The 24381-nt window shown below is 38.6% G+C and overlaps 1 protein-coding gene across 1 annotated transcript in view; it reads left to right on the top strand.

The window, feature by feature from the left end:
• The window catches only part of AKR1D1 (aldo-keto reductase family 1 member D1), a 67929-nt gene extending 44113 nt beyond the window's left edge, over positions 1 to 23816 (top strand). The window contains exons 6-9 of the mRNA XM_043873398.1: positions 5257 to 5366; positions 6987 to 7152; positions 20722 to 20804; positions 22758 to 23816. Coding sequence (XP_043729333.1) covers positions 5257 to 5366; positions 6987 to 7152; positions 20722 to 20804; positions 22758 to 22800 — 402 coding nt within the window. The 3' untranslated portion in view covers positions 22801 to 23816. The remainder of the gene's footprint in view (positions 1 to 5256; positions 5367 to 6986; positions 7153 to 20721; positions 20805 to 22757) is intronic.
• The last annotated feature ends 565 nt before the right edge of the window (positions 23817 to 24381 follow it).

Genomic DNA, 24381 nt, shown 5'->3' on the forward strand with positions numbered 1-24381 from the left:
TGTGGTACGTATACACAATGGAATATTACTTAGCCATAAAAAAGAATGCATTTGAGTCAGTTCTAATGAGGTGGATGAACCTAGAGCCTATTATACAGAGTGAAGTAAGTCAAAAAGAGAAAGATAAATATCGTGTACTATCACATATATACAGAAACTAGGAAGATGGTACTGAAGAATTTATTTGCAGGGCAGCAATAGAGAACAGACTTACAGACATGGGAAGAGGGGAGGAGAGGATGAGGTGTATGGAGAGAGTAACATGGAAACTTACATTACCATATATAAAATAGATAGCCAATGGGAATTTGTTGTATGTCTCAGGAAACTCAAGCAGGGTCTCTGTATCAATCTGGAGGGGTGGGATGGGGAGGAAGATGGGAGAGAGTTTCAAGAGGGAGGGGATATATGTATACCTATGCCTGATTCATGTTGAGGTTTGACAGAAAACAACAAAATTCTGTAAAGCAATTAACCTTCAATTAAAAAAAAATAAATTTTTAAAAGTATTCTTGCTGAAAATTGTTTGAGAACTGAAAAAATATATATAATAGTAAGAGGAGGTCATATCCATATGAGTTAAAAACCTAAAAAATATCAATGAGAAAAAATACTATGACTCAAAAGAAATGAACAGAAATTCACAGATGACAAATTGCAAGACTGGTAAACATATGAAAAATGTTTAGCTGCACTATTAATTACAGAAATGTACATTTAAGTGAAATTTTGTATTATGTACCAAATTCACAAAGTTTTTGTTCTATTTTTTAGTATTATGTTCCATGTAAGCAAGTGATGGAATACTGGTACATTGATTCAACTTTACTGAAAAGCAATTTTGCAATAAGTAGCAGGAGCCTTAAAAAATGTTCAGTTTTCAATTTCTAGGAATCTATCCCTGTGGGGGGAAAAAATCAGAACACCCATATATGTCTGTTTATCACAGCACTGTTTATCATGGGAAAAAAAAAAAAAGGAAACAACATAAATAAGAAAAGTTCAAGGAATGTTTAAATAAAATTTAAAACATTCATAATACATAAACTCTCAACAAAAGATGTTGTTGAAATGCTTTTGAGAAAAAGAGATATGGCCATGATACTAAGTGGAAAGGCTAGGATGCAAAACGTATTACAGTATGAAGGTGATTACATTATTTAAAAAGTGCGAATATTGGAAAGAAATATATTCAAATGCTAACTGTGGCTATCTCTGGCTGTGAATTTTACAAGTAAATTCTGTTCTCCTGTTTATGCTTTTCTGTATTTTTCAAGTCTTCTGCAGTGAGCGTATATTACTCTTATAATCACAACAAAATACTATAATCCACCTTGTTAAATGGGGAAATGATATCCTCGTCCCTCTACTTCATAAAACCTTAAGAAGCTGCACTGAAAAATGTTCTTGAATATGGTAAATATTCACATATTGGGGTGATGGTGGACTTGTTGGTTGAATTCATTGTTTTTAGAAACTCAAAATAGTTCATAACAGGAAAATGAATTATTATCTACATCAGGACAGTAACCCACAGCTAAATAGAAGTGTTGCCATATTTAGAAGTACCACTTCCAAACTGACACTTCAGCTAGTGCTGTATCAGAAGCTGTCAGGAACAGAGAGCAACAAACGGTGCCTCCCTCACTGATCTCAATCCAATCCTTTATTTCTAACCAATCCCCTCTGCAGCATATCCTTCCTGCACTCCTAAGAACAATATTTTGTTATAAAAATGTTGAAATGACAAGCAGCTTTCTTCTTACAAATGCACGGAGACAGGTGGTAACTTTTGACCTGAGCATGGAAAAGAATGAAAATTTGACAGTGTGTTTCTTCATGCCAAGCAGGAAATGCGTTGATCTGTCGGCATGAGACTGTTGATTAACTTTACAAATGTTCCTGAAAGAGAAGCAAGGTGTGCAGGAAGATCATAGCCTGAACCTATTCATGTGCTCTGTGCTGTTTGAATATGTCAAATACTGGCACAGAACCAGAATAGAGCTGGCACAAATTAGAGTGCAGGTCCCCTGGCCACCAGCCATCACCCTGTGCCCTGGTAGGACCGTCTCTTCTCCAGAGATACAAAATGAGCAGCTTTCAACCCAGGAATACAATGCGCATAATGCAGTCCTTGGGCTTCCCAGCTGGCTCAGTGGTAAAGAATCTTCTTACCAATGCAGAGCTGTAGGAGACATGAGTTTGATCCCTGGGTTGGGAAGATCCCCTGGAGAAGCAATCTTCTCCAAGAAGATTAAGAGAAATGGCAATGCACTCCAGTATTCTTGCCTGGAAAATCCCATAGACAGAGGAGCCTGACGGGCTATAGTCCATGGGGACAAAATCGACACATTTCATATACAAGCGATACATATCTGAAGGTCTTGCATAATTTAAAATTAACATATTTCAAAACTAACTTTTCCGATATTGTTATTGTTGAGTCGCTGAGTTGCCTCCAACTCTTTTGAGACCCCATGGACTGTAGCCTGCCAGGCTCCTCTATCCATGGGATTATCCCAGCAAGAATACTGGAATCTGTTGCTATTTCCTGCTCCAGAGAATTTTCCCACCAGTCCAAATCTAAAATAAAGTTTGCAAATGTTTGTACTTTTCATTGACGTCATGAACAAACTGACATAGAATATAAGCTTACTCTGTACTCATTCTCAGAGTCTGAGCAATCCAAATTTCCCTGTGGCATTCATCTGGAGTAACACCCCTCTGGGCTCTGCTCCTGGCTTAGACAGTCTTCCTAGTGTCAAGCAGTGCTCTCCCAGCCCAATTCAAAGGGAACTGTGGATCTCTCTCAAGCGGTTTCATTTCATACACAGTTCCAACACATAACTCTAGGAACAAAGGAAAGAAGGAAGGTAAGGAGGGACAGAGGGAAGGAAAGGAGAAAGGAAGGAAAAAGGAAAGTTTCCAAATTCTTCCATTTTTCCTGATCTCATTCACTGTACCTAAGTCACAGATGTCCTGACACAGAAATTAATAAATATTTGTTGAGTGTCTTCCACAACGAAGAGAAAATTCAGTGCAGTTTTTCATGGAAAGACAGAAGAGGTTGGAGTTAATTAATGAAAGGACTTTTGCTATTCATGGATTCTGTCCAGCTTCTTATCTTTACCTTTCGAGATTCTGATATCTATCTAAAACTACAGCATTACCAAAGACTGTTGTAAATACATATGCCATATACACATGTGAATATACATATTTAGGCCAAAGACAGGTAACAGGACTCCAACCTGATTAGAAAGGAGTCTCTGTGGGGAAAACTAAATGTGTTTGGAACAAGCAGGCAGGCATGAAATTAAGGAATTCATACTTAGTCTTTAAGCAATGGAGTGACATGATTTAAAATGTGTTTGGAAACATTAGTGTGCCAATAAGATGAAAAATGGGAAAGATATTAAAGGGGGAGAGTGATGCTGGGAGTGGGAGATGATAAGGGAAAGAAACAGGCCACCCTTCATATCCCTGGATGCAAATATGGAGGATCCACTGTAGTACACCATTTCATAGAATGGACTTGAGCATCTGAGGATTTTGGTGTTTGCTGGGGGGTGTTCTGGAACCAATCCTACATAGATACCTAGGGTCTACTGTACTATGGACACTATGTGTCACTTTTTAGAATGAAGAAATGTTCCTAAATGGGGGGTTGGGGGAAAGTGTCTTAGGGAAAAGGAGAGATCAAGATAATGAGGGGGCAAACTCAACATTAGTAAAACCAAGGTCATGCAATCCAATCCCATCATTTCCTGACAAATAGAAGGGGAAAAAGTTGAAGCAGTTTTCTTGGGCTCCAAAATCACTGTGGACAGTGACTACAGCCATGAAATTAAAAGAAGCTTGCTTCTTGGAGAGAAAGTTATGACAAACTTAGCATATTTAAAAGCAGAGACATCACTGCTGATAAAGATCTGTATAGTCAAAGCTACGGTTTTTCCAGTAGTCATGTATGGATGTGAGAGTTGGACCATAAAGATGGGGAGTGCCAAATAACTGATGCTTTTGAATTGTGGTGCTGGAGAAGACTCTTGAGAGTCCTGACAACAGCAGAGATCAAACTAGCCAATCCTAAAGGAAATCAACCCTGAATATTCATTGGAAGGACTGATGCTGAAGATGAAGCTCCAATACTTTGGCCACCCAATGGGAAGAGCTGATTCATTGGAAAAGACCCTGATTCTGGGCAAGACTAAGGGCAAGAGGAGAAGAGTGCAACAGGGGATGAGATGGTTAGACAGCATCACCGATTCAATGGACATGAATTTGAGCAAACTCTGGGAGATAGTGAAGGACAGGGAAGCTTGGCATGCTGCAGTCCATGGGGTCTGCACAAACAGTTGGACACAACTTAGCAAACAACAACAAAAGGGAAAGAGAAGAAATAGGAGAAATTGATAGGGGGTATAAAAAAAAGGTTGTCAAATTAGATAAAGGAAAGAAGACTCACCTCTAAGACCTCTGGTTTACCTTTCTACTTTATCAATAGCATTTTCTTGTGCCTTCTAGAAATGTAACTTGTCAAGTATTTAATATTCCAGGTAGTGAAAATAATAATTACATACTTATAATATTTTCATTAAGCCTTGGTTGATTTTAATTAAAAAGAAAAGAAACACATAGGTCAAAAACTACCATAGTGTTTAAGAAGAAACTTAGAGAAGAACTTTTGTTGACACAAATGTTTTCAGTGCAGGAATGTTGTCAATAAGATACAGAAAATGAAAATAGGCCTACATTTAGTGCTGTAAAGAACTCTCCACCAAGAAGAGAAAATGCATCTCTAAATTTACTTTTATACACACTCTATCTCTTGTGAAAATATTCTTAAGTGTTTGATAGTGAGGGATAGAGGGCTTTTGCAACATGTCACCTCTATTTACCAAGACTGTAATGTGAACTTGAGACTATGTGTCTGTTATGGAAAATTGTATTTGCTAGAATATTTACTATAAATCACCAAGTCCATTCACTTATAGCTTTAAAGTATGATAGCTGTAAAAATTGAATTTGTTTCCCAGCTATTTTAGGATTAACTCATAGATAGTGACCTCACTAATCTGGTTTTACTTTACCTCACTTATATATAAACAATGTAAACTTCTTTTTTTGGAAAAATATTTAAGATCTGCCTCGCTATCCATACTACTTTGCAATCGATTTTGTTGAATTATTAAAATCTATATAAAATTGATTCATCCACAAGTTCTTAATTTTGTGCTCTGCTCTCCAACCACATAGGTTGAGTGCCATCCATATTTCACCCAGCCAAAACTCTTGAAATTTTGCCAACAACACGACATTGTCATTATTGCATACAGCCCTTTGGGAACCTCTAGAAATCCATCCTGGTAAGTAATGCAGTTTATCTCCTCAGTAAGTATATTTCTTTTGGAGTATTAGGCTAATGTAAATTGCTTGACTGAAATGACTATTCATCTGTGTGATCTTAAGGAAGTAACAATCTCTTCAAGTCAATCTTCACATATGCAAATTACAGCTAACAAAACCTTCCTCACTGAGGTGTTGTAATAATCACCTAGACTCTACCTATGAAATTGCCTACCAGTACCTTGATTATGATTTTGGAGAAGGAAATGGCAACCCACTCCAGTATTCTTGCCTGGAGAATCCCATGGTTGGAGGAGCCTGGTAGGCTACAGTCCACAGGGTCGCAAAGAGTCGGAAATGACTGAGGGACTTCACTTTCACCTTGATTATTACCTGCCAAAGTAATATTCAGTCATATTCTGAAATTTTTGAATTTTTAAAATCTCTGTATTCAGTGGCAATACTTCTACTGTGATCTCTTCCACAGACTTAAGTAGGAATTTTTCCATTCTGATTTCAAGAGTTGTGCTTCTCCTTCAGTCTTCTTGACTTTCCCTGTGTGCCTACTTCCAACCCCATTCTCTCTATAAGATCCACCAAAGAAATATTAGTATTATTTACCCTCTGGAAAAGTGGGATTCCCAGGTGGTGCTAATAGTAAAGAACTGCCTGCCAATGCAGAAGATACATGAGGTGTGGATTCAGTTCTTGGGTCAGGAAGATCCCCTGGAGGAGGAAATGGCAACCTACTCCAGTATTCTTGCCTAGGAAATTCCATGGACAGAGGAGCCTAGTAGGCTACAGTCTAAGGGGCCTCAAAAAGTTGGACATGACTGAACACTCTGGAAGAGACAGGTCTATGAATCTGCCTGTCTTGATCTTCCCATACTAAGCACTAGTCTTCTGAATACTCTGCATTCAAAGAACTTGGTTACAGGTGACCCGAGTGTTTTGGATAGGTTACCAGGTGAAAGGTGGGGGGGGGGGTTGTCAGAGGAGGAGGGTGATTGGTTAACCACTGGTTCTCACTCAGTTCAGTTCAGTTCAGTCGCTCAGTTGTGTCTGACTCTTTGCGACCCCATGAACTGCAGCACGCCAGACCTCCCTGTCCATCACCAAGTCCCGGAGTTTACCCAAACTCATGTCCATTGAGTCGATGATGCCATCTAACCATCTCATCCTCTGTTGTCCCCTTCTCTTCCTGCCTTCAATCTTTCCCAACATCAGGGTCTTTTCAAATGAGTCAGCTCTTCACATCAGGTGGCCAAAGTATTGGAGTTAAAGCTTCAACATCAGTCCTTCCAGTGAACACCCAGGACTGATCTCCTTTAGCATGGACTGGTTGGATCTCCTTGCAGTCCAAGAGACTCTCAAGAGTCTTCTCCAACACCACAGTTCAAAAGCATCAATTCTTCTGTACTCAGCTTTCTTTACAGTCCAACTCTCACATCCATACATGACTACTGGAAAAACCATAGCCTTGATCAGACTGACCTTTGTTGACAAAGTGATGTCTATGCTTTTTAATATGCTATCTAGATTGGTCATAACTTTTCTTCCAAGGAGTAAGCATCTTTTAATTTCATTACTTGACTGAAATATGATACATGTCTTGATTTCTTTTTTTTATTTTTTTTAAGGGTGAATGTCTCTTCCCCACCTTTGCTAAAGGATCCATTTCTAAATGCACTGGGGAAAAAGTACAATAAAACAGCAGCTCAAGTTGTTTTGCGTTTCAACATTCAGCGAGGAGTGGTTGTCATTCCTAAAAGTTTTAACCCTGAAAGGATCAAAGAAAACTTTCAAGTAAGAAAACTGCTTCTTGAAATGTAAAAAGCAGTGTTTTTTTTTTTTTTTTTTAAGAGAATTTTCTGTTCAGATCAATAAGAAAGCTGCAATGACCACATATGTTATTTATACTAACTCCTCAACCCATTCCACCCATGTCTGGATTTAATTTAACTGAATTTGTGATAGTTCCTAGTAACTCAGGGATTGCTTTGCTGCTTCTTTGAAATCTAGCTCCTTTATTGCTTCTATTTCCTGACTTATTGACTCTGGACACAACCTTCTCCTGTCTCTGTCAGCACAGCAGGAATAGAAGGTATAAAATTTGAAATTCTTAATAGTCAACTTTCCAACTTTTTTTTTTTCCATTTATTTTTATTAGTTGGAAGCTAATTACTTTACAATATTGTAGTGGTTTTTGTCATACCTTGACATGAATCAGCCATGGATTTACACGTATTCCCCATCCCGATCCCCCCTCCCACCTCCCTCTCCATCCCATCCCTCTGGGTCTTCCCAGTGCACCAGGCCCGAGCACTTGTCTCATGCATCCAGCCTGGGCTGGTGATCTGTTTCACCCTAGATAATATACATGTTTCGATGCTGTTCTCTCAAAACATCCCACCCTCGCCTTCTCCCACAGAGTCCAAAAGTCTGTTCTGTATTTCTGTGTCTCTTTCTGTTTTGCATAAGGGTTATCATTACCATCTTTCTAAATTCCATATATATATGTGTTAGTATACTGTATTGGTCTTTATCTTTCCAGCTTTCTTCACTCTGTATAATGGGCTCCAGTTTCATCTATCTCATTAGAACAGATTCAAATGAATTCTTTTTAATGGCTGAGTAATATTCCATGGTGTATATGTACCATAGCTTCCTTATCCATTCGTCTGCTGATGGGCATCTAGGTTGCTTCCATGTCCTGGCTATTGTAAACAGTGCTGCGATGAACATTGGGGTGCACATGTCTCTTTCAGATCTGGTTTCCTCAGTGTGTATGCCCAGAAGTGGGCTTGCTGGGTCATATGGCAGTTCTATTTCCAGTTTCTTAAGAAATCTCCACACTGTTCTCCATAGTGGCTGTACTAGTTTGCATTCCCACCAACAGTGTAAGAGGGTTCCCATTTCTCCACACCCTCTCCAGCATTTATTGCCTGTAGACTTTTGGATAGCAGCCATCCTGACTGGCGTGTAATGGTACCTCATTGAGGTTTTGATTTGCATTTCTCTGATAATGAGTGATGTTGAGCATCTTTTCATGTGTTTGTTAGCCATCTGTATGTCTTCTTTGGAGAAATGTCTGTTTAGTTCTTTGGCCCATTTTTGAATTGGGTCATTTATTTTTCTGCAATTGAGCTGCAGGAGTTGCTTGTATATTTTTGAGATTAATCCTTTGTCTGTTGCTTTGTTTGCTATTATTTTCTCCCAATCTGAGGGCTGTCTTCTCACCTTGCTTACAGTTTCCTTTGTTGTGCAAAAGCTTTTAAGTTTCATTAGGTCCCATTTGTTTATTTTTGCTTTTATTTCCAATACTCGGGGAGGTGGGTCATAGAGGATCCTGCTGTAATTTATGTCGGAGAGTGTTTTGCCTATGTTCTCCTCTAGGAGTTTTATAGTTTCTGTTCTTACATTCAGATCTTTAATCCATTTTGAGTTTATTTTTGTGTATGGTGTTAGAAAGTGTTCTAGTTTCATTCTTTTACAAGTGGTTGACCAGTTTTCCCAGCACCACTTGTTAAAGAGGTTGTCTTTTTTCCATTGTATATCCTTGCCTCCTTTGTCGAAGATAAGTTGTCCATAGGTTCGTGGATTTATCTCGGGGCTTTCTATTCTGTTCCATTGATCTATATTTCTGTCTTTGTGCCAGTACCATACTGTTTGATGACTGTGGCTTTGTAGTAGAGTCTGAAGTCCGGCAGGTTGATTCTTTCAGTTCCATTCTTCTTTCTCAAGATTACTTTGGCTATTCGAGGTTTTTTGTATTTCCATACAAATTGGGAAATTATTTGTTCTAGTTCTGTGAAAAATACTGTTGGTAGCTTGATAGGGATTGCATTGAATCTATAGACTGCTTTGGGTAGAATAGCCATTTTGACAATATTGATTCTTCCAATCCATGAACACGGTATGTTTCTCCATCTGTTTGTGTCCTCTTTGATTTCTTTCATCAGTGTTTTATAGTTTTCTATGTATAGGTCTTTTGTTTCTTTAGGTAGATATACTCCTAAGTATTTTATTCTTTTTGTTGCAATGGTGAATGGTATTGTTTCCTTAATTTCTCTTTCTGTTTTTTCATTGTTAGTATATAGGAATGCAAGGGATTTCTGTGTGTTAATTTTATATCCTGCAACTTTACTATATTCATTGATTAGCTCTAGTAATTTTCTGGTAGAGTCTTTAGGGTTTTCTATGTAGAGGATCATGTCATCTGCAAACAGCGAGAGTTTCACTTCTTCTTTTCCTATCTGGATTCCTTTTACTTCTTTTTCTGCTCTGATTGCTGTGGCCAAAACTTCCAACACTATGTTGAATAGTAGTGGTGAGAGTGGGCACCCTTGTCTTGTTCCTGATTTTAGGGGAAATGCTTGCAATTTTTCACCATTGAGGGTAATGCTTGCTGTGGGTTTGTCATATATAGCTTTTATTATGTTGAGGTATGTTCCTTCTATTCCTGCTTTCTGGAGAGTTTTAATCATAAATGGGTGTTGAATTTTGTCAAAGGCTTTTTCTGCACCTATTGAGATAATCATATGGTTTTTATCTTTCAGTTTGTTAAAGTGGTGTATTACATTGATTGATTTGTGGATATTAAAGAATCCTTGCATTCCTGGGATAAAGCCCACCTGGTCATGGTGTATGATTTTTTAAATATGTTGTTGGATTCTGTTTGCTAGAATTTTGTTAAGGATTTTTGCATCTATGTTCATCAGTGATATTGGCCTATAGTTTTCTTTTTTTGTGGCATCTTTGTCTGGTTTTGGAATTAGGGTGATGGTGGCCTCATAGAATGAGTTTGGAAGTTTACCTTCTTCTGCAATTTTCTGGAAGAGTTTGAGTAAGATAGGTGTTAGCTCTTCTCTAAATTTTTGGTAGAATTCAGCTGTGAAGCCATCTGGTCCTGGGCTTTTGTTTGCTGGAAGATTTTTGATGACAGTTTTGATTTCCTTGCTTGTGATGGGTCTGTTAAGATCTTCTATTTCTTCCTGGTTCAGTTTTGGAAAGTTATACTTTTCTAAGAATTTGTCCATTTCATCCAAGTTGTCCATTTTATTGGCATAGAGCTGCTGGTAGTAGTCTCTTATGATCCTTTGTATTTCAGTGTTGTCTGTTGTGATCTCTCCATTTTCATTTCTAATTTTGTTAATTTGGTTCTTCTCCCTTTGTTTCTTAATGAGTCTTGCTAATGGTTTGTCAGTTTTGTTTATTTTTTCAAAAAACCAGCTTTTAGCTTTGTTGATTTTTGCTATGGTCTCTTTAGTTTCTTTTGCATTTATTTCTGCCCTAATTTTTAAGATTTATTTCCTTCTATTGACCCTGAGGTTCTTCATTTCTTCCTTCTCTAGTTTCTTTAGGTGTAGAGTTAGGTTATTTATTTGACTTTTCTTGTTTCTTGAGGTAAGCCTGTAATGCTATGAACCTTCCCCTTAGCACTGCTTTTACAGTGTCCCATTGGTTTCGGGTTGTTGTGTTTTCATTTTCATTCATTTCTATGCATATTTTGATTTCTTTTTTGATTTCTTCTATGATTTGTTGGTTATTCAGAAGCGTGTTATTTAGCCTCCATATGTTTGAATTTTAAAAAATTTTTTTCCCTGTAATTGAGATCTAACCTTACTGCACTGTGGTCAGAAAAGATGACTGGAATGATTTCAATTTTTTTGAATTTACCAAGACTAGATTTATGGCCCAGGATGTGATCTATTCTGGAGAAGGTTCTGTGTGCACTTGAGAAAAAGGTGAAGTTGATTGTTTTGGGGTGAAATGTCCTATAGATATCAATTAGGTCTAGCTGGTCCATTGTGTCATTTAAGGTTTGTGTTTCCTTGTTAATTTTCTGTTTAGTTGATCTATCCATAGTTGTGAGTGGGGTATTAAAGTCTCCCACTATTATTGTGTTACTATTAATTTCCTCTTTCATACTCGTTAGCATTTGCCATACATATTGTGGTGCTCCTATGTTGGGTGCATATATATTTATAATTGTTATATCTTCTTGGATTGATACTTTGATCATTATGTAGTGTCCTTCTTTGTCTCTTTTCACAGCCTTTATTTGAAAGTCTATTTTATCTGATATGAGTATTGCGACTCCTGCTTTCTTTTGGTCTCCATTTGCGTGAAATATTTTTTTCCAGTCCTTCACTTTTAGTCTGTATGTGTCCCTTGTTTTGAGGTGGGTCTCTTGTAGACAGCATATATAGGGGTCTTGTTTTTGTATCCATTCAGCCAGTCTTTGTCTTTTGGTTGGGGCGTTCAACCCATTTGCATTTAAGGTAATTATTGATAGGTATGGTCCTATTGCCATTTACTTTGTTGTTTTGGGTTCACGTTTGTACAACCTTTCTGTGTTTCCTATCTAGAGAAGATCCTTTAGCATTTGTTGAAGAGCTGGTTTGGTGGTGCTGAATTCTCTCATCTTTTGCTTGTCTGTAAAGCTTTTGAATTCTCCTTCATATCTGAATGAGATCCTTGCTGGGTACAGTAATCTAGGTTGTAGGTTATTCTCTTTCATTACTTTAAGTATGTCCTGCCATGCCCTTCTGGCCTGAAGGGTTTCTATTGATAGATCAGCTGTTATCCTTATGGGAATCCCCTTGTGTGTTATTTGTTGTTTCTCCCTTGCTGCTTTTAATATTTGTTCTTTGTGTTTGATCTTTGTTAATTTGATTAATATGTGTCTTGGGGTGTTTTGCCTTGGGTTTATCCTGTTTGGGACTCTCTGGGTTTCATGGACTTGGGTGGCTATTTCCTTCCCCATTTTAGGGAAGTTTTCAGCTATTATCTCCTCGTGTATTTTCTCATGGCCTTTCTTTTTGTCTTCTTCTTCTGGGACTCCTATGATTCAAATGTTGGGGTGTTTCACATTGTCCCAGAGGTCCCTGAGGTTGTTCTCATTTCTTTTGATTCTTTTTTCTTTTTTCCTCTCTGCTTCATTTATTTCCACCATTTTATCTTCTACCTCACTTATCCTATCTTCTGTCTCCATTATTCTACTCTTGGTTCCCTCCAGAGTGTTTTTTATCTCATTTATTGCATTATTCATTTTTAATTGACTCTTTTTTATTTCTTCTAGGTCCTTATTAAACATTTCCTGCATCTTCTCAATCCTTTTCTCCAGGCTATTTATCTGTAACTCCATTTTGTTTTCAAGATTTTGGATCATTTTTATTATCATTATTCTAAATTCTTTTTCAGGTAGATTCCCTATCTCCTCCTCTTTTGTTTGACTTGGTGGGCATTTTTCATGTTCCTCTATCTGTTGGGTATTTCTCTGCCTTTTCATCTTGTTTAGATTGCTGTGTCTGGAGTGGGCTTTCTGTATTCTGGTGGTCTGTGGTTCCTTTTTATTGTGGAGGTTTCACCCAGTGGGTGGGGTTGGACGATTGGCTTGTCAAGGTTTCCTGATTAGGGAAGCTTGTATCAGTGTTCTGGTGCGTGGAACTGGATTTTTTCTCTCTGGAGTGCAATGGAGTGTCCAGTAATGAGTTTTGAGATGAGTCTATGTGTTAGGTGTGACTTTGGGCAGCCTGTTTGTTGATGCTCAGGTCTATGTTCCTGCGTTGCTGAAGAATTTGCATGGTATGTCTTGCTCTGGAACTTATTGGCTCTTGGGTGGTGGTTGGTTTCAGTGTAGGTATGGAGGCTTTTGGATGGCTTATTGGAGGCTTATGGAGGCTTATTACTTAATGTTCCGTGTAGTCAGGAGTTTTCTGGTGTTCTCAGGTTTTGGGCTTAAGTCTCCTGCCTCTGGATTTCAGTTTTATTCTTCCAGTAGTCTCAAGACTTCTCCAACTATACAGCACTGATAATAAAACTTCTAGGTTAATGGTGAAAAGATGCTCCCCCATGAGGGACACCCAGAGAGGTTCACAGAGTTACATGAAGAAGAGGAGAGGGAGGAGGGAGATAGAGATGAGCAGGAGGAGAAAAGGGGGTACTCAAGAGGTGAGAGACAGATCTACGCAGTTCTCTGTTCCCAAAGTGTTCTCCGTAGCCCAGACATCCACAAAGATTCATAGAATTGGATTGGGAAGAGAAGGGGAAAGGAGGAAATAGAGGTGTTCTGAGGTAGAAAACGGAGAGTCAAAAGTGGGAGAGAGTAATCAACACACTCCTGAATAAAAATGGGAACTGAATATTGGATTCTTAATTGTCCAAAATTTATATCACATACTGAAAAACAAAGATTAAAAATCTAGAGTAGAGGTTAGACTTTTAAAAATACAATATTAAAAGCAAAAACAAAAACAAAAAATTTTAGAAATATATATGAAGTTTGGTTTAAAAATAGGGCTTCTCTCTCTCTCTCTTTTATTTTTTTGCAAGGTTATAGTGAAATGAAAATGAAAATTAAGGAGTAATAGAGGACTTTAAAAGAAAATAAGAAAAAAAAAAGACAAGAAAAAAATGGTTTTTTTCCTAATTAAAAAAGTCATAAAAATATAGGAAAATGAAAGTTAAGGAGTAATGGGGGAGTAATAGGGAATTTTAAAAGAAAATAAAAGAGAAAAAATAAAAAAGAAAAGAAAAGAAAAAAAATTTTTTAATTAAAAAAAAAAAAAGGTAAAAATATATCTAGGAATTTATCTGGAGCTGTTGCAGTCAGTGTGGGTTCTGTTCAGTTTCAGACTGCTCCTCGTTCCAGCTTACACTTCTCGATATCTATAGGCCCCTTCCAGTGTAGTCGATGTTACCTACAGGGATTTTAATCTGTTGCACCGGTCCCTTCTGAAGCGGTTCCCTTTGTTTATTTGGCTTCTGTCTGCCAGTCTCTTCAGTGTCTAATTTCCGCCCTGACACAGGTGGGCGGAGGTGGTCTCTTGTTCAGGTTCGCTATTTCAGTCTTGCTGTGGGGAGGGAGGGACGCTGCAGACAGATATCGCTGTGTGTGGGTAGCACTCGCAGTGTTCCGGCCACACTGGGTTTGCCCCTGCTCACGGGTGTGTGTGCTTTCCCTGTCTACACTGCTCAGGCTCCGGGCTGCTCTATATGGAGCGTGCCCTGCGTTGCATGCGGTTCCAGTTTTCAGGTACTCCACAAAAGCGCGGACTCGGTTGCGCCTGAGTTTTGTGCCTTCCCCGGCCCGAGCAGCTCATGCAGCCAGGAGCTTGATGGGCGCACTATCCCCGGGTGCGGTGCGCCTTCTCCCTTCCGCGGTCCCAGCCTCAGTTTCCGCCCGTGCCAGTCGGGTGCATGCGCCTTGTGTTTAGCCGCGACCCTCCCGGTGGATGTCGGCCATCCAGAATCTCAGGAAGTCTTTGTTTAGAAACTGGAGGCCTGTTTGCAGTGTGGTAGGGGATGCCATCTCTGGGGCCAAGTTTGCCCCTTTCCCCTCCCCCCTGCCTCCTGCCTCCGGCGGGGATCAGTCCTTTGTTCTGCAAACGGCCAGCAGTGTGTTCGGGCCAGTTAATTTTCTCTCTCTCTCGCTATCCCACAGTTTAAGTTGCTATCTCATGAAAGCTCCCTCCAATTGCTCTCAGGGCCTTCGGGCCCGGTCCTTACCCTAAGCAATGCCACCTGCTCCTCTCTGTTCCGCCCCCACTTGCTGGTGGTGGATACGGGCGTCTGGGGTACTTTTCTGCTGGGAGTTGCTTTTAGGCACGTAATCTGTGGGTTTTATTTATTTTTCCTCCCAGTTAGGTTGCCCTCCGAGATTCGAAAACTTCCCCCAGACCCGCCAGTGCAAGGGTTTCCTGGTGTTTGGAAACTTCCTCTATTAAGACTCCCTTCCTGGGATGGGTCTCCGTCCCTAACTCTTTTGTCTCTCTTTTTATCTTTTATATTTTGTCCTACCTCCTTTCGAAGACAATGGGCTGCTTTTCTGGGTGTCTGATGTCCTCTGCTAGCAATCAGAAGTTGTTTTGTGAAGTTTGCTCAGCGTTCAATTGTTCTTTCAATGAATTTGTAGGGGAGAAATTGGTCTCCCCATTCTATTCCTCCGCCATCTTGGCTCCTCCCCCCCCAACTTTCCACCTTCTTAACGGCTCTAAAAAAGTTGGGGACAAATTTGGAAATTATTGAAGAGGATCATTTAGACTTCATGAATGCCAGTTCAGTTCAGTTCAGTCACGCAGTTGTGTCTGACTTTTTGTGACTCCATGAACCACAGCATGCCAGGCCTCCCTGTCCATCATCGACTCCCAGAGTCAATCCAAACCCATGTCCACTGAGTCAGGGTTGCCATCCAACCATCTCATCCTCTGTTGTCCCCTTCTCCTCATGTCCTCAATCTTTCCCAGCATCAGGGTCTTTTCAAATGAGTCAGCTCTTTGCATCAGGTGACCAAAGTATTGGAGTTAAAGCTTCACTATCAGTCCTACCAATGAACACCCAGGACTGATCTCCTTTAGGATGGACTGATTGGATCTCCTTGCAGTCCAAGAGACTCTCAAGAGTCTTCTGCAGCACCACAGTTCAAAAGCATCAATTCTTTGGTGCTCAGCTTTCCTTATAGTCCAACTATCACATCCATATATGACCACAGGAAAAACCACAGCCTTGATCAGATGGACCTTTGTTGACAAAGTAATGTCTCTGCTTTTTAATACGCTGTCTAGATTGGTCACAACTTTCCTTCCAAGGAGTAAGCATCTTTTACTTTCATGGCTGCAATCACCATCTGCAGTGATTTTGATGCCCAGAAAAATAAAGTCAGCTACTGTTGCCACTGCTTCCCCATCTATTTGCCATGAAGTGATGGAATTGGATGCCATGATCTTAGTTTCCTGAATGTTGAGTTTTAAGCCAACTTTTTCACTCTCCTCTTTCACTTTCATCAAGAGGCCCTTTAGTTCTTCACTTTGTGCCATAAGGGTGGTGTTATCTGCATATCTGAGGTTATTGATATTTCTCCCGGCAATCTTGATTCCAGCTTGTGCTTCCTCCAGCCCAGCGTTTCTCATGATGTACTCTGCATATAAGTTAAATAAGCGGGGTGACAATATACAGCCTTGACGGACTCCTTTTCCTATTTGGAACCAGTCTGTTGTTCCATGTCCAGTTCTAACTGTTGCTTCCTGACCTGCATACAGGCTTCTCAAGAGGCAGGTCAGGTGGTCTGGTATTCCCATCTCCTTCAGAATTTTCCACAGTTTATTGTGATCCACACAGTCAAAGGCTTTGGCATAGTCAATAAAGCAGAAATAGATGTTTTTCTGGAACTCTCTTGCTTTTTTGATGATCCAGCAGATGTTGGCAATTTGATCTCTGGTTCCTCTGCCTTTTCTAAAACCAGCTTGAACGTCTGGAAGTTCACGGTTCACGTATTGCTAAAGCCTGATAATGAGAATTTTGAGCATTACTTTACTAGCGTGTGAGATGAGTGCAATTGTGCAGTAGTTTGAGCATTCTTTGGCATTGCCTTTCTTTGGGATTGGAATGAAAATGGACCTTTTCCAGTCCTGTGGCCAATGCTGAGTTTTCCAAATTTGCTGACATATTGAGTGCAGCACTTTCACAGCATCATCTTTCAGGATTTGAAATAGCTCAACTGGAATTCCATCACCTCCACTAGCTTTGTTTGTAGTGATGCTTCCTAAGGCCCACTTGGCTTCACATTCCAGGATGTCTGGCTCTAGCTGAGTGATGACACCATCGTGATTATCTGGGTTGTGAAGATCTTTTTTGTACAGTTCTTCTGTGTATTCTTACCACCTCTTCTTAATATCTTCTGCTTCTGTTAGGTCCCTACCATTTTTATCCTTTATTGAGCCCATCTTTGCATGAAATGTTCCCTTGGTATCTCTAATTTTCTTGAAGAGATCTCTAGTCTTTCCCACTCTATTGTTTTCCTCTGTTTCTTTGCATTGATTGCTGAAGAAGGCTTTCTTATCTCTCCTTGCTATTCTTTGGAACTCTGCATTCAAATGCATATATCTTTCCTTTTCTTCTTTGCTTTTTGCTTCTCTTCTTTTCACAGCTATTTGTAAGGCCTCCTCAGGAGCCATTTTGTTTTTTAGCATTTCTTTTTCTTGGGGATGGTCTTAATTCCTGTCTCCTGTACAATGTCACGAACTGCCATCTATAGTTCATCAGGCACTCTGTCTATCAGATCTAGTCCCTTAAATCTATATCTCACTTCCACTGTTTAATCATAAGGGATTTGATTTAGGTCATACCTGAATGATCTAGTGGTTTTCCGCACTTTCTTCAATTTAAGCCTGAATTTGGCAATAAGGAGTTCATGATCTGAGCCACAGTCAGCTCCCAGTCTTGTTTTTGCTGATTGTATAGAGCTTCTCCATCTTTGGCTGCAAACAATATAATCAATCTGATTTTGGTGTTGACTATCTGGTGATGTCCATGTGTAGAGTCTTGTGTTGTTGGAAGAGGGTGTTTGCTATGACCAGTGCGTTCTCTTGGCAGAACTCTATTAGCCTTTGCCCTGCTTCATTCTGTACTCCAAGGCCAAATTTGCCTGTTACTCCAGGTGTTTCTTGACTTCCTACTTTTGCATTCCAGTCCCCTATAATTAAAAGGACAGCTTTTTGGGGTGTTAGTTCTAGAAGGTCTTGTAGGTCTTCACAGAACCATTCAACTTCAGCTTCTTCAGTGTTACTGGTTGGGGCATAGACTTGGATTACTGTGATATTGAATGGTTTGCCTTAGAAATGAACAGAGGTCATTCTGTCATTTTTGAGACTGCATCCAAGTACTGCATTTCAGACTCTTTTGCTGACTATGCTGTCTACTCCATTTCTTCTAAGTTATTTCTGCCCACAGTAGTAGATATAATGTTCATCTGAGTTAAATTCACCCATTCCAGTCCATATTAGTTCGCTGATTCCTAGAATGTCGATGTTCACTCTTGCCATGAAGGCCAACCTCTTTTATTTCCTCTATAAGTAATCTGTAACCATCATTTTAAATTATAGATAAGAAAACAAGTCACTAGACAATGGAGTAATTAGTTTACCATGATACTTCCAAAGAATAACTGCTAGGTATTAATAAATGCCGCTATAGAAAAGTACCATGTAAAGTTAATCATTACCCATCAGTTGATAACTAAATTCTCAAAAGTAAGCTGTTTTTTTGTCTTACTCATAAAGATAAAAATAGGACAGTATTTACCCCTCAGATAGGGAAATAATTAGAATGTTGACAATATGTGGGAAAACAGGCACTTTCATATAACGCTGTTAGAAATACTAATTGATGTAAGATTTGGAGAAAGATCTTTTTCCAACTCCATCAAAATTCAAATATATATATATATCCACTGACCCAACAATCTTTTCCTACAGATGCATTTGCATGTCTATGTGCATGTATACAGATGTTTATTACAGCATACTTTATCAGCTAAAAAAAAACTGGAAACAATTTTCAATAGGATTTTAGAAAACAAATTATGATTTATTTGTGCAATGAAAGATTATATAGCCATTTTTACGTATTTTTCTTTTTTAAAGAACTCTATTGAGGTGAAATTGAAATGCAAAGAGCTGAACAGAAAGTGTAAAATGGGGAAAGTTTTGACATATGTACACACCCATGAAACCACCACAATCAGGGGAATAAACATCTCTAGTATCTCCAACAGTCTCTTTAGGCCCCTTTAGAATCTATCCCTCCTGGTGCCCAAGCCCAAGCCAAGCACTGATTTGCTTTCTATCCCTAAAGACTAGTTTGCATTTCCTAGAATGTCATATAAATGAATTTACATAATATGTGTGCCTTTCTATCCATTTTTAAATAGTAAAGTGAAAATATAAATACTGATGTGGGAAGACATCCATATCAGATAATTATCTTCAGGGCTTTTTTGCTACCACATGAAGGAATGCAATTCAAACTTACCAAAGAAAAAAAGATACAATTTACTGACTCTCATAACTGGAAAATTCATGGATAGATCAGACATGACTGGACACAGCTATTCAAATGATTTATAAAAGGACTGAGTTCTCCCCACCCCTTCTCCATATGGTGGCACACACAGTCCAGGTTAATCTATTACTCATGTTTAGTAAGGACAATCACAGAGAAAGGCTTCTATCTCTATCAATCCCTGCTTGTCCCTTTATGGGCCATTGGTATCCTCATAATAATCAGTGTCCAATGAACAAGATACCTTGATTGGTCCCCTGAGCACCATCCTTTTCCCTGTGCTGAAGGAGGTGATGTCATGTGACAGATAGCCACTCTCTGTGAGGGAAGGTGTTAAGGAGAAAGGAAGCTTGTAAGGATTTATTTTTTAAGTGACTTCTTCATGACTGTTTTATGTTATAATAAAATTCCTTATACAATCTCATAAACTCTAATACTTGGATAATAAATAATCAAAGGAAAGAATGCTCTGAAAAGACCACTTGGAAATGATCCTTGGGGAAGTGACGAAGTAAATCATATACATCTATATGATGGATACAGTGGCTAAATAGTCAGTATATATATTTTGACAGAAGAGATCACCAAGACATAGTTGTGAATGAGATAAAGCTGCAGAATGATAAAAACATCATACAATTATTGCATTTTGCTCTTGGTGTGCTGAATGTTTGGAAGGAATCTGTAGGAAGGAGACTAGGACTGATGTGGTGGATATCAAGAGGCACTTTTGGTTTTTTTACTCCATAAATGTCGATATACTTCTATAGTCTTTCATTTACAAGGAAGTCTTTCATTTCTTTACATATATTTATATATTATATAATTAAAATTTATTAATGTAAATTACTAAAATAAAAACTTTTTAGAAAGATACAAGAGTAATAGAAGATAGATTGTAAACAGATAAACCAAGTGTTAAAAATAAAAATAAGCTAAGACAAACTATTAAAATGTTCATAAAGGACCATCATAAAACCAAGGTATAAAGTGTATAAGCTAAAAAGAAAATAAGACAATGAAAATGTAATTAGAATTAAAAGGTAGATGAAGAGACATTAAAAGTGATGAAAGGATTAACAGGATGAAATAAAGCAAATTAAAAGTTAAAAAAATACATAAGCAAATTTAGAGACCAGGGAATATTTTTGTAAAAAAAAAAAAAAAAAGTGTATGAAGGTCACTGTCCAGAATCAAAAGCTCAGCATCTTATACCAAAGTAGTAAGAATTCCTTACTTCTAGAATTTCAGGAAATGTTCTGATGCATATTGTTTCAGAACACTTGAAATTTATTGCAAGATGTCCCCAGCAGGATTGTCTTAAAGACCAAGGGCAGAAAGAATTCCAGCTCCCCATAGGTGGGATGGCCTCCAGCACCTGCCCAGCTCCTCTGGGACATTTGCAGTGATGTCCATAAATCTCTGAAGGGCTCCCACTGCTGGTCCCTCTCCCTAATCCCAAGCTCGATTCATCTACTACTATTCCAAATGTCTGTTTTTTGTTTGTTTGTTTGTTTGTTTCTGTTATTTCAGATCTTTGACTTTTCTTTCACTGAAGAAGAAATGAAGGAAATTGAAGCCTTAAATAAAAACGTCCGCTTTGTGGAAATGCTCATGTGAGTTCTGGGGGATCATGAATCAGTTTCTGACCAGTGGTGCTGGGCTGTCAAGAGTCAACCAACAGGCTCTTAGGAATCAGGATCATGTCCACAGGAACAAGGGTAAAGGCCAGTGGGCAGCATGTACTGAATTAGGAACGTCGTACAAACCTACATTTTTATTTAAAAGAAGACTTCTGGCATTTAGGACATTTCCATTGGTTAGGTTAAGGCATAACAGGCTAAAGACAATGAGGAGAAATAAGTCACTGTGTTCATATGTTAACACAACGGTGGCATATTCAAACAACGTATTTATTTCTTTCTTAAAAATCAAAGTGGGCACAAATTAGAGCAAAGCTGTCAGCAAGAACAATTCTTGGGAAAGAGGCATGAGAGTGTAGCAGAAAGAGCACCAAGTTGGGAGACAAGAAACTTGAGTTTTAGACAAATGTTTGCCTATAAGAGTTGGAGTATCTGGTTTACCTATTGCCTGACTTGAAAGAAACTGAAAGTGAAAGTGAAGTTGTTTAGTTGTGTCCGACACTTTGCGACCCCATGGACTGTAGCCCACCAGGCTCCTCCATCCATGGAATTTTCCAGGCAAGAGTACTGGAGTGGGTTACCATTTCCTTCTCCAGGGGATCTTCCCGACCCAGGGATGCAACCCAGATCTCCCGCATTGTGGGCAGACGCTTTACCGTCTGAGCCACCAGGGAAATTGCCTGACTTCCCACAGAAAAATTCCTTCAAAGCGCTGCCAAGTTCACCTATCAACAGAAATAACCCTTTAATCTCTGAATATTACAGAGCCTTAAAAATTAAAAAAGAATATAGTTCATGCATATATGCATGTATATATTTGTATACACACATACCTTTTTTTCTTAATCATTATTCATTAATATTTCCAGTTCTTGAAATCATATGGATACTAATCTTATTTTTACAGTCTTCTCTTTAAGTGAGCATTTTTTAAATGCCAATTAAGATTGTTCATATAGTTTGGGCACTTATTGGTCTCACTATTTTTCATGAGTCAGAAACTGCTCACTATGCTAATACTGAATTTCTAAATCAATTTCTGAATTAATAAAACAGCTTTCTAATGTGAATTTTCCAGGGGAAGAAATTAATTGACATCAAAAAGCACCTCCTAGCCTCAAGAACAAAAAAGTAAACGTAAACATGTAACTAACAAACATTTATAGGTTAATTAACAGGTCTCAAAGATAAACTATTTCTATTGAATAAATATCTAAATTAAAAACAGATAGTAAGAGACATCAAATCCACCAATGTGCTGCTATTTTTACAGTTGGTTGGTGACATTAATTGGTTTGACATTTGACATTTTTAATATATAGTTCTAGCAACACTGTGAAAATAACTCATTGTACCAGGAAATAACTAGAAACATCAGCAAGGAGAAGCAAAGATTGATTAAAAAAATATATCATTTAGAAATGCTGGGTCAGGGTTCTATTTTTCATCTGGGTGATCTTTGAGAGCCTTTTGGTTTTGTTTAATATTTTATTGACAATTTAAAGCACATAATACTTACAGAGAACTAAATTTTAGATGTGTTTCAGGACAGGCACACACACTCCAGTCCTTTTATAGACTGTTTCACCATTCTTGCCTGAAGAATCCCATGGACAGAGGAGCCTGGTGGGCTACTGTCCAAAGAGATGCAAAGATTGGGACATGACTCAGCACACATACACACACAGCCTTCCTCTACCCACCCCCTACTCCACACACACAGCTACACCAGAGCGCTATCTGGGACTTCAGTAAAAGGCGATGGCTTGAGAGGAGCCATGAATGGAAGCTGGGCACAAAATAGAAATGGAATGAGTAAGAGAAAAGAGGGAGTGGTTGGTGAAATTATCAAAGGATGCTAGTAATACACACAGATGTGCAACATTAGAAGTGAACTTTTTCCCTTTGGGGGAATTGTTTTGGCAGGTGGTGTGACCATCCTGAATACCCATTCCATGATGAATACTGACTTCAGAGAACTCCACAGCAGATATTTTACCTTCTACGTATGCTAGGACTTTGTGTTGGTGGTTGCTCCAGCCATGGAAATGGCTTACTATCCTCAGATCAAGTGATGATACAGATATTTAACTTGTGTGCAGTGTTAGTGACTTTGATTTAACTATGTGTGGCTGGGGTAGGGGGGAGGTTTAAATCTATTGAAATAATGTTGGAAATTATCAGCTAATGTTTTATTAAATCAGTGTCTTTTGGGTTTCAGACAGAAAAACATTAGGCTTTAGAAAAGACTTCAGAAGTGACATATGAGGATAATAACTCACGAATTTGGATACTGCTGCCATGGATAGTCTGAGTTCTTCAGCTGTTAACAGGGCAAGAAGAGGATAGAGAGATAGACCATGCCAGTGTGCTGGCAGTGGGCTTGATGATTTGAACCACTGACTGTAATATAGACACACAGTCAAGTTAAGATCCACACATGCACTATTAACAAGGAAGTGATTCACCCTGTCCTGAGTAGAGAGAGGGCTAAGTATAGTAAAATCTTAAAAGAGCTAGTTAAACACCCGAGCAGTTAACAAAGCCATACTGATTTGGTTGCTGTCTGTTTCTATCCAGTGTGTTTGTGTAGCTTTTATCCAGCTTGAGAGATGGATAATTGGTGGTTCTCTCTTGCATGCTTCAAAGGACCTGAACTTCAACAAGCTAGTGATCCATTATACCACTGCCTATCACTCTTGCCCCCATTCATTATACAACTGCCATTGTGCAAAGTGACTTGAGACAACCAATAGAAATAAAACTCTGTTTTATAAAGTAGTCCACAGACTATTATTTCAAAATAAGACATATAGAAAGAAAGTGTTAAGAAACATATTGAAAGAAGAGGCTTTGTAAATTCATTAGACTTAAGACTTTGAAAGTTATTGGGAACTGAATTTCGAGAAAGTAGCGAGTTCAAAAGAACACTGATAATTTTATTATATGTAAATTTTTAAGTGAATAAAAAGATCATTAAAATTCCATAGTAGAGATATACTTATTTTCAATCCACCCAGAGCAATATATTTTATTCATATAGTCATTCTCACAGGGCAAAAGAGCTCTTTATTATGGGAGAAAATAATAGCAAATGAAGAAACAGACAAAGGATTAATCTCAAAAATATACAAGCAACTCCTGCAGCTCAATTCCAGAAAAATAAATGACCCAATCAAAAAATGGGCCAAAGATCTAAACAGACATTTCTCCAAAGAAGACATACAGATGGCTAACAAACACATGAAAAGATGCTCAACATCACTCATTATCAGAGAAATGCAAATCAAAACCTCAATGAGGTACCATTACACGCCAGTCAGAATGGCTGCTATCCAAAAGTCTACAAGCAATAAATGCTGGAGAGGGTGTGGAGAAAAGGGAACCCTCGTACACTGTTGGTGGTAATGCAAACTAGTAAAACTTCAAGACAAACTTACGTTTGTCCAAGACCAATTGCTTATAGGTAATCTTCTATGACCTGAAGACATACATTTCTGAGGAATTATCACTTAAAAAAATTGATCTTTACTTATTGTTTCCACTAATT

The sequence above is a fragment of the Cervus elaphus genome, chromosome 18, assembly GCF_910594005.1.
Source record: "Cervus elaphus chromosome 18, mCerEla1.1, whole genome shotgun sequence".
In the NCBI taxonomy this organism is placed as follows: Eukaryota; Metazoa; Chordata; class Mammalia; order Artiodactyla; family Cervidae; genus Cervus; species Cervus elaphus.